The sequence below is a fragment of the Marmota marmota genome, unplaced genomic scaffold (assembly GCF_001458135.2).
Source record: "Marmota marmota marmota unplaced genomic scaffold, marMar, whole genome shotgun sequence".
In the NCBI taxonomy this organism is placed as follows: domain Eukaryota; kingdom Metazoa; phylum Chordata; class Mammalia; order Rodentia; family Sciuridae; genus Marmota; species Marmota marmota.
Window position 1 is genome coordinate 2,270,255 of NW_026000079.1, and position 10,621 is coordinate 2,280,875.

Below are 10,621 nucleotides of genomic sequence, written 5' to 3' on the forward strand. Positions count from 1 at the left end.
GCCTCAAGCCCAGAGGAACCAAGAAGGTATGGCAAGGAGGGGAAGGGGTACCAACTGGAGAGACAAGGGCTTTGTTAAGGGTGACCTCAGGGCCTGACTTCTTGGGTGGTGGTGATTCTAGAAAAGAAAGGGCATTGGATTCAGAGGTAGAATCTGGTTTCCATTACTAGTTGTTTTGGGGAGTATAACTTTGGGGAAATATTTAGTCCCTGGAGTTTCCTTATGTAGAAGGAGGACATAGTTCTCACAACCTTACTGTGTAAACAAATACAAAAGTTTTAAAAATTGGTACCTGGAGCTTGATAATATCACAATGTTACCAACTGGGAACAGTGAACGCAGCCCTTCTCCTGTGCCAGGTTGCCCACCGTTTCCGAGAACTCATGCAGCTCTTCCACACGGCCTGTGAGGCCAGCTCTGAGGATGAGGACGATGCGACCAGCACCAGCAACACGGACCAACTATCTGATCATGGGGACTTGTTCTCTGAGGAGGATGCAGATGAGTGAGACTCTGGGGACACGTGGATTTATCACATAGGACCAGCCCAGCAGGCCCCTGCACTCCAGGAGAGGCTGCTTGTACTTTGCTTGTGCTGTTCGGAACTAGAGAGCAGAGCTGAGGACACGGACACACCAAGGCTGGAGGAGGGCCTTGGAGCTCCACATCCTGGGCCTCATTCAGGATCTTTCATGAAGAACTTATAAATCCACTGTGTAAATAGCATCAAGGGACAGTGGGGCTTACTCGACAGTTTTCTTTTTCTGATGGTACATATTTATTGTTCTGTGATCTACTCACAGTGTTTCCAAGTGTAATAAATGCCTGTGTCGTGTTGCCAGTCCCAAGACACTAAGCTCCTCTGCCTGAGGACACTGGGCTCTTAAATTCAGCAGCTTTTATTGCCAACTAGCTCTGGCCCTCCCCCCACCCTGCCCGGGAACTCTAGTCCATGAGGCCACCGCCATCCTGGTAGCACTGGGCCAGACTGTGGAGCTCCTGCAGCAACTCCTCCATCTCATCCTGTTCCACCCCAGCATCCAAGAAGCTGGCCCAGCGTCGCAGGTCCAGTTTGGTGAGCTCTGTGGCCAAGCCTCCCAGGGTCTGGTGCAAGGACGAAGAGGAGCACAGAGCCCCAAACACTGGGATGCTGTGCACTGCTGTGGAGGGAGAGAGGAGTGAGACCAAATGGATCATATTCTTTCCTGGGACTCTCATGTCTATAGGGAAGTCTGGGCACTTGAAAGACTTGACTGTAAAGCACACTCAGTGAATTTTGTTTGCTGTCCCCCTTAGTATATCAGTACTCCCGAGGAAGAACACTTCTCAGGAGCCCTAGGGCAATAAAGAAATGTTTTAACTGTGAACATTTTAAGCACTCTTAATCCAGGAAGGGAGAGTAAAACTGCTCCCACGCTTGATATCTTAGGTTTCTTCACCTCCTACGTACCTGTGCCCCTGGGGGGACCATCCAGAACCATACCCTGCTGGCTGAGGCTTGAGAAGAGGTAGGGGTAAGGAGGAGCCACCCTGCAGGGAGTCAGCAGCAGATGGGAAGAACTGGGGACAGAGAATGGCAGTTCGATGAGCAAGAAGTCAGGGGAGGGTGGAGGTCCTTGAGGAGGGCAGAGCAAGCATCACACTGACCTTGTGACTCTAGGCTGCTGCTGATGTAAATATTGAGCCAAGACTTCTTCTCCAGTGGTACACGCATGGAGAGGAGAAGGCAGAGGTGTCCCTGGGGTGAGCTGACTATCAGAACAAAGCCAAAACCACCTTTAGTCTGTGGCTGCTTAATAAGAACTAAGAATTCTTGAATACAATCAGCTGGATCAGGTTGTTCATTCTTTTTTTTTTTTTTCCTGGTCACTCCTAACACTTATTTTCCTCCTCCCCCAAGCTTTCTTAGTCTAATTATGTATATTTAGGGATGTAAGGTACCTTTTTAAGCAGGGCATCAGCAGACAGATCAGGCAGAAGGATCACCAGTTCAAAGTCAGCCTCAGAAATTTAGCAAGGCCCTGAGCAACTCGGTGAGGCCCTGTCTTGAAATAAAATATNGGGGGGGGGGGGGGGGGGGGGGGGGGGGGGGGGGGGGGGGGGGGGGGGGGGGGGGGGGGGGGGGGGGGGGGGGGGGGGGGGGGGGGGGGGGGGGGGGGGGGGGGGGGGGGGGGGGGGGGGGGGGGGGGGGGGGGGGGGGGGGGGGGGGGGGGGGGGGGGGGGGGGGGGGGGGGGGGGGGGGGGGGGGGGGGGGGGGGGGGGGGGGGGGGGGGGGGGGGGGGGGGGGGGGGGGGGGGGGGGGGGGGGGGGGGGGGGGGGGGGGGGGGGGGGGGGGGGGGGGGGGGGGGGGGGGGGGGGGGGGGGGGGGGGGGGGGGGGGGGGGGGGGGGGGGGGGGGGGGGGGGGGGGGGGGGGGGGGGGGGGGGGGGGGGGGGGGGGGGGGGGGGGGGGGGGGGGGGGGGGGGGGGGGGGGGGGGGGGGGGGGGGGGGGGGGGGGGGGGGGGGGGGGGGGGGGGGGGGGGGGGGGGGGGGGGGGGGGGGGGGGGGGGGGGGGGGGGGGGGGGGGGGGGGGGGGGGGGGGGGGGGGGGGGGGGGGGGGGGGGGGGGGGGGGGGGGGGGGGGGGGGGGGGGGGGGGGGGGGGGGGGGGGGGGGGGGGGGGGGGGGGGGGGGGGGGGGGGGGGGGGGGGGGGGGGGGGGGGGGGGGGGGGGGGGGGGGGGGGGGGGGGGGGGGGGGGGGGGGGGGGGGGGGGGGGGGGGGGGGGGGGGGGGGGGGGGGGGGGGGGGGGGGGGGGGGGGGGGGGGGGGGGGGGGGGGGGGGGGGGGGGGGGGGGGGGGGGGGGGGGGGGGGGGGGGGGGGGGGGGGGGGGGGGGGGGGGGGGGGGGGGGGGGGGGGGGGGGGGGGGGGGGGGGGGGGGGGGGGGGGGGGGGGGGGGGGGGGGGGGGGGGGGGGGGGGGGGGGGGGGGGGGGGGGGGGGGGGGGGGGGGGGGGGGGGGGGGGGGGGGGGGGGGGGGGGGGGGGGGGGGGGGGGGGGGGGGGGGGGGGGGGGGGGGGGGGGGGGGGGGGGGGGGGGGGGGGGGGGGGGGGGGGGGGGGGGGGGGGGGGGGGGGGGGGGGGGGGGGGGGGGGGGGGGGGGGGGGGGGGGGGGGGGGGGGGGGGGGGGGGGGGGGGGGGGGGGGGGGGGGGGGGGGGGGGGGGGGGGGGGGGGGGGGGGGGGGGTGGGAGGAAGCAATGTCATTAGAATGCCTGGATATTAGGGAGAAGAGGACATAAACAAAAACCTGACGAGGGCTCCTAAGGACCAACAGTGCTCACCTGGTATGGCACGCTCTGTCTATACCTCTCAGTACCACTGACTGAGCAAAGCAGTGTGTTCCCGAGGGGTTCCCACATGCAGACAGTGGGGTCCATGGGGTGGCTCCTCCGAGCTGCACCAAGGCATCAGGGAGGGACTGGCCTGGAACCAAGGGGAAGGGGATGACTGCTCCTGCTGTCACCACCTAAAGAGCAGGAGGAGATAAGATTACAGATCTTTTTCTCAGTGCTGACCCAAGCCCCACACAGAGCTTCATACCTTTTTCCCAGAGAAGGTCAGCATATTAGCCAGGTGGACCATGGAAACTGGAGATGAACGGAGTCGATAAGGAACAGTGACTGTGTCCAGTGCTGTGGCCAGGATGGCACTACAGTGGAAGGGCAGAGTGGCCTACAAAGAGGATACAAGAGGAGCACTTAAGCCTTTGGGACCTGGGAAAGGATGTGTGGAGGTAGGGCATTAATGACAGAGAGGTCCAGAGAGTGAAGCAAGGGTGTGCTTGGCCCAAGAGTGGACAAGCACAAGACAGATCTAAGAGGCCACATCACAGCTGAGTTCAAGCTAAGTTTAAGAAGAGACCTCCTAACAGAGGCTTCTTTGGGGAACATGAGGGTCAGCTGTAGTCAGAACAAGCATTGAGCCTTACATCATAATGCAGGTGAGGGAAGTTGACAGGTGGCTGGGGTCGCAGGCCCAGGCTCCCACCCAAGGATAAGGGGCAGACGAAAGAGCTGTAAGCAGTCAGGTGCACCAGTCCGAATGCTGTGTTCAACAGGCGATAGATGTTTTTCTGAGGCTCCTGGTGAAATGAGGGGTGTGCATCAGGCAACTTTCTCAATGGCGACTTTTCTCTTGTTGCTCCTCCCCACTGTGACTTCTTTTTCTCCCATGTTCTACTCACCCCAAGACTGCAGGAACCAGGGATCAGGCCCCAGGTTATTATTCCCCGCCCTGAATACTCGTCTTGTAGCAACTCTGCAGCCTTGGCACCTACCCCAGAGAAACCATCATGCAGGTCACACAGGATCTGGAAGCCCTGGAGAGAAGCAAAGGATCAAAGGCAGTAGAGAACAGGATGAGAAGAATTTCTCCTTGCTGTCCACCTTGCCCACAGCTACCTGCAAGTAGTCACATTCCTCTACGTAGAAGTGCAGTCTGTCCTCCAGCTCTTCCAGATACCTGGGTTCCTTCAGGACACTCTCCCCTTGGCCAAAAGCCTCCAGCCGACCTGTTTCCCTGCCACAAACGAATAGGAGGCAAGACTTCCAATCCTCTCCCTACTCCAACTCCCAGATCTCTTGTTTTGGGGAAAGATGGCCTCAAAGAATCTTATCCCCAGCATTGGTGGTGGGTAAGCCTCTTGCCTCACAGCCTCTGAGGTCCCCATACCCATCATGGTTGTACTTCTGAATCATACAGATGCTCCGGGGATGGAGATGGACTCTGAGGAAGTCTGACCAGACTCTGACACTGCTCTCTAGTGGTTTTGGAATTGCAGCAGTGGTGACTGGTGGGGGACCTGAAGAAAAAGCCGGAGAGATGTACCTTTGCCATGTTCCTTCTCTGCTTAGGTCCCCATCTGTACTGCGAAAATCTAATATCTGCAGAATTCTCACCTTTGCCATTAGGGATGGATTTGACCCTCCAGAAACCATCACTACTCCGCACTCCCTGGCACAGGTGAGAAAAATCTATATTTAGTTTCAGATAGTTTAGAAGCAAAGGCTGATTTATATTCCCTGAGCATGTTGGCCATCCCTGCAGCCTCCTCCTGTTTAGGTTGAAACAATCCTTAGGAAAAGATGTGCTTTTTCTCAAAATACCATTCTAAGGCATTTAAGGTGATTAAAATCCTCTTTTCTCTACCCCAGTGGAGGTACTCTGGTTGTAGCATGGGGTGAGAAGGTTCAGGATAGAGGCCCTCACCTCCGCACTCAGAAGGTCCTGGAGATGAGGGTTTTGGGGATAGACTTCCTCTTTGTGTGTGGTAAGCTTCCCATGCCTTGAAAAGATTTCAAGATTAATCAAAGAAACTCATTGTGATGAGAGCTCTAGCTTTCTGTGCACATGCCTGTTCCCACCCCTCTCCATACATTAGGTACATACCAAGCTACTGCTGCGTCTAGCTGTTTGTCCCAGTAGAGTCCACCTTCCTCTTTTAGGGAGTTCAGACTGCCTGTACAGAGAGAATAAGCAATGCTTGGTCAAATCCTAGGGCATCCTCTCTCTTCCCAGGGAAGGGGTAATCTTGATCTCCTGACAACCTGCTGTCAACATCCCTCCTGCACTGGCTTTCCAGGCTTTCTTAGGTGCCCATTTGCACGGGTGGGTGGGGAGCTGGTTTAGGAGAATTCCTCTTTCTGATCCCGGCTTAATCAGTAGATGTGGTACTTGGAGCAAAAAAAAAAAAAAAATTCCAATAGTCATACAGGAGTGTGGCATTTCTTAACACCTGTCTCCAGGCAAGCAGTCTATTCTAGAGATGGCTCTTTGAGCAAAGTTTTGCCTTCCTGCGTACCTCTGGTGTTAGAATACTCATTTCTAGTCCTTCAACCTACAATGGTTAGAGGTCATTTTGGGGGTGGGTTGGGGTGGGAGGTGGATCCTTGGGATTGAACCCAGAGGCGCTTTAACACTGAGCTACATCCCTAGTTCTTTTTTGACAGAGGGTCTCACTAAGTTGTTGAGGTTGGTCTCACACTTGAGATCCTCCTGCTTCAGCCTCTCTAGTAGATGGAATTACAGGCGTGAACCACCACGCCTAACTATAGAGTTTTAATTTAAGAGAGGGGATGCGAAATGGAAACACTTGAGCACTGGCCGACCCCTGACACCGTCTCACCCTTCAGATCCATGAGGATGAGTCGCGGCGTGTACGTTTCCTGGCCATGCAGCGTCTGGCCCGTCCGGTACAGGACGTCAGGGCACAGTTCTCCCAGGGACTCCTTGGCGCTGGTTCCTCGGCCCAGCGCAGCATCCTGGGGGAGGCAGGAGGGAGGACTGCACTTAGAGGAGGCGAGCGGCGCAGGCCGCACGTCAGGACTGTGGATCCCCAAGGATTTCGCCGGGACAGCCACTAGGAGACCTCACCTGCTGGTTCCACCAGTGCGCTCCCACGAAACCCGCAAAATGTCCCAACTGCAGCGTAAGCACCTCTCCGGCCCCGCCGCCATGCCTCGCCACTCCACTCGGTCCCACCGCCCCTGCCAGTCCGCTCGCTGCTCCTAGCCGATTGGCTCCACAGGCATGTGGGCGTGGCCTCGTCCTCTGCATCCTATTGGTCCACAAACACGTCCCTTGCCATTGGGTAAATGACTTCGAGACCCTGCCCATCATTCCCGCCCCTCTTCCTTGACGTGGCCCAGTCCCGCTTTCCCGTAGTTGCCCCGCGGCCCCGCGACCGCAGGCTGGGCCGGAAGTCGTGCGCCGCGGCGCCTTGCTGCGGACTTTTTTTTTTTTTTTTGGATCTTGGGGATTGGACCCGGGATGTTCCACCATGAGCTACATCCCATCTCCGGACCTTTTTATTTTTAAATTTGAGACAGGGTCTCGCTAAACTGCTGAAGCTGGACTCGAACTTCTGATGCTCCTGCCTGAGTCGCCGTGATTACAGGCCTGCGCGTCATCGCGCATTCTTCGACGGTTTTCTTTGCGCCTCATCTGGCGCCACCAATGACTAGGGTCACAAAGGTTCTCACCTCTTGTCCCATCACACTTATGCCAGCTAATAAATAACTCCACAGACAACACAAAGCCCTGTGAGAGCCGGCGCGTGGCGCACGCCTGTAATCGCAGCAGCTCGGGAGGCTGAGGCAGGAGGATCAGGAGTTCAAAGCCAGCCTCTGCCGCTTAGCGAGGCCCTACGCAACTCAGCGAGACCCTGTCTCCCTGTCTCTAAATTAAATCTCCAAATGAAATATTTTTAAATTTGAGACAGGGTCTCGCTAAACTGCTGAAGCTGGACTCGAACTTCTGATGCTCCTGCCTGAGTCGCCGTGATTACAGGCCTGCGCGTCATCGCGCATTCTTCGACGGTTTTCTTTGCGCCTCATCTGGCGCCACCAATGACTAGGGTCACAAAGGTTCTCACCTCTTGTCCCATCACACTTATGCCAGCTAATAAATAACTCCACAGACAACACAAAGCCCTGTGAGAGCCGGCGCGTGGCGCACGCCTGTAATCGCAGCAGCTCGGGAGGCTGAGGCAGGAGGATCAGGAGTTCAAAGCCAGCCTCTGCCGCTTAGCGAGGCCCTACGCAACTCAGCGAGACCCTGTNAAACAAACTCGCGAACAAAACACCTTGCCAGGAAACAAGCTCCTTTAAATCCTCCCACACACTCCTTCCAAAGTCAGCCTTACTGGATTTTAACCCAGGGGACTGGTCTAGCTAGGACATTAGGTAACAGAGTATGTGTTCTTTCTGTCAATATCGTTTATGAAATTCATCCGTATTCCATCACGTATCTACTTCATTTTCATTGCTGCAGACTAGTCCGTTGTATGAATATATCACAAATGATTTTTTGTATTTATATACATCCCCAGCCCTTTTTATTTTGAGATAGAGACTTGCTAAATTGCTGAGGCTGGCTATGAACATGTGATCTTCTTGCCTCAGCCTCCAGAAATGCTGAAACTACAGGTGTTTGCAATGACGCCCGGCCCAGCCCTTTTTATTTTGAGACGGGATCTTCCCTAGGTTCTCCAGCTGGTCAATGAACTTTACCACTGAGCCACATCGCCAGCCCTTTTTTATATTTTATTTCAAGACAGGGCCTCACCGAGTTGCTCAGGGCCTTGCTAAATTTCTGAGGCTGACTTTGAACTGGTGATCCTTCTGCCTGATCTGTCTGCTGATGCCCTGCTTAAAAAGGTACCTTACATCCCTAAATATACATAATTAGACTAAGAAAGCTTGGGGGAGGAGGAAAATAAGTGTTAGGAGTGACCAGGAAAAAAAAAAAAAAGAGCTAAAAATGGTAGATTTAAATTTTTAAATTGCATTTATCAAGTTAAGAATTTATTCAGGTGCTTATCATCAGTGGATGTTAAAACCATCATGTGATAATTTCTTGGGAAACAGGACAGTGAGAGGATATCAAAGTAACACTCCAGATTGTTTAATTAACAATTGGGGAAGTGCTAAAATTTTGATGGAGAAACTTAATGGATATCATACTTAACCAAGTGATCACCTTATCATCACCAATAATGCAACAAACTAAAATGACGTAGTGTGGCAAGTACAACATATAACCCATGACTTATGCATACCCAAACCGTTCAACTTTTATCTAATCTGAGGGAAACAAATCTAGACTGTGGGACAGTTTATAATGTGAAATCCTTGATTGGTACCTGAACTGGAGAAAGTGAGTCGTGCATCAAGATGAGTTTCTTGGGTATGATGATGTAGAATAACCCCCCCCCCCCCTTTTTGTGGTGCTAAGGATCGAACCCAGGGACTATTTGCATGGTAGGCAAGCACTCTACCAACTGAGCTATATCCCCAGCCTGAGAATACCCTTCTTAAGATGTATGTACTGATGTACTTGCGGGTTGTCCTGTGGCTCCAATTTACTTCCAAATGGTGCAACAAAATAAATGTGTATAAAAATAACGCGAATGTTAACAACTGAATGTAGGTGAAGATTACATTGTCTTTATTATTATTTTTTTGAGTATTCCAACATTCCTGTAGGATTGAAACATTTTAAAATAAAAATTATTGCAGTACTGGGGTTTGAACACAGGGCTTTACACATGTGAGGCAAGTGCTCCTATTACTGAGCTACAACCACAGCAGTATTTGCACAAATATTTTCAAATCATCTTGTCAAGATCAGCAAAATTAAAAAACTCCTAGTATTTGGGTCAGGATAGCATCATATCTTCATAAATCAATTTGGGGAGAATCAATGCCTCTAATCCATATTCTGCTATTTATTGAGGTTTAATTTTTTTAAATTTCTTTAAACAAATTAAAAATTTTTTGCTTAAAATTTTTTGTTTTCTGTACATCATATATCTCCCTGTTCCTACCTCCCTGCAACAGAGAACCATTAATCTACCTTCTGTCTTTACAGATTTTGTTTTTCTCAACATGTCACATAATCATATCACATATGGCCTTTTGTTCCAGTATGTTTTTTTTTTTAATCTTTGTTTATTTTTATTTGTTTATTTTTATGTGGTGCTGGGGACTGAACCCAGGGCCTCATGCATTCAAGGCAAGAGCTCTACCACTGAGCTACAACCCCAGCCCTCCAGCATGTTTTTAAGACTCTTCATTTTGTAGCATTATTTTCCTTTTGCTTATCAATTCACAATTTCATGGATGTTTGGATTATTTCTAATGTTTAGCTATTATGAATAATGTCACCGTGAACAGTCTCATGCTACTTGAACATAACTCTCTGTGGACATATGTTCATTTAGGGTAGAATTGCTGGGTCACATGATAATCTGTTTAATATTTTGAGGGACTCCCAAACCATATTCCAAAGTGGTTTATTTCAATATCTCCACATCCTAATAATTGTTATTGTTCATACCATTCCTGTGGGTATAAAACTGTATGTTTTCTGACTTGGACTTGCATTTCCCTAATAACTAGTGCTGGTGAGTCCCTTTTCATGAGCTTTTCATTCATCCATCTTTTTTTACAAAAAGGTCCAAATCATTTCACTCATTTTTATATTGTCATTTGTCTTATTAGTGAGTCCTTCATTAGTGAATTATAACTATAACCTTTAAAAGCACATAAGAGCAAAAGTTAATTTGATGAAATTCAATTTATTAGATTTTTTAATTGATTTTTTTTAAAAAAGTAATGACAGCGGAATGTAAATTCAATTTATTAGATTTTTTAATTGATTTTTTTTAAAAAAGTAATGACAGCGGAATGTATACAGCACAATTTTTCATATCTCTGTATGTTGACACCAATTCATGCCTTCATACATGTACTTTGGACAATGATGACCATCACATTCCACCATCATTGTTAACCCCCTTGCCCCCTCCCTTCCCCTCTGCCCTATTTAGAGTTCCTCTGTTCCTCCCATGCTCCCCCTCCCTACCCCTCTGTGAATCAGCCTCCTTATACCAGAGAAAACATTCAGCATTTGGTTTTGGGGGATTGGCTAACTTCACTTAGCATTATCTTCTCTAACTCCATCCATTTACTTGCAAATGTCATGATTTTATTCTTTTATTGCTGAGTAAGTAAAATTCCATTGTGTGTGTGTGTGTGTGTGTGTGTGTGTGTTTTCCAAGGAATCTCCATACTGCTTTCCATATTGGC

General features: G+C 52.5%; 2 protein-coding genes across 19 annotated transcripts in view; one reads left to right on the forward strand and one right to left on the reverse strand.

Moving 5' to 3' along the window:
• The window catches only part of Gon4l (gon-4 like), an 84,142-nt gene extending 82,775 nt beyond the window's left edge, over positions 1-1,367 (forward strand). For 13 of the 14 annotated variants that reach the window (XM_048814714.1, XM_048814711.1, XM_048814710.1 and 10 more), the window contains one exon: positions 360-852. In XM_048814714.1, the coding sequence (XP_048670671.1) occupies positions 360-509 (150 nt within the window). In that variant the 3' untranslated portion in view covers positions 510-852. Of the gene's footprint in view, positions 1-359 lie in introns of all 14 variants that reach the window. The other variant, XM_015502755.2, reaches the window with a different exon arrangement.
• Msto1 (misato mitochondrial distribution and morphology regulator 1) lies at positions 755-6,534 on the reverse strand. Of its 5 annotated transcripts, none has more exons than XM_015502760.2 (14): positions 6,405-6,534; positions 6,157-6,292; positions 5,421-5,490; positions 5,241-5,316; positions 4,931-4,985; positions 4,704-4,833; positions 4,433-4,550; positions 4,216-4,350; positions 3,961-4,113; positions 3,573-3,704; positions 3,314-3,498; positions 1,648-1,752; positions 1,484-1,560; positions 755-1,157 (listed from the first exon to the last, which is right to left on the reverse strand). In XM_015502760.2, the coding sequence occupies exons 2-14, from the start codon at positions 6,167-6,169 to the stop codon at positions 946-948; spliced, it is 1,461 nt and encodes a 486-aa protein (XP_015358246.2). In that variant the 5' UTR covers positions 6,170-6,292; positions 6,405-6,534; the 3' UTR covers positions 755-945. The 5 variants fall into 5 exon arrangements, with proteins under 5 accessions (XP_015358246.2, XP_048670680.1, XP_015358245.2 ...); XM_048814723.1 differs by having other exon boundaries at positions 755-1,160; XM_015502759.2 differs by having other exon boundaries at positions 1,451-1,560.
• Positions 6,535-10,621: the final 4,087 nt, after the last annotated feature.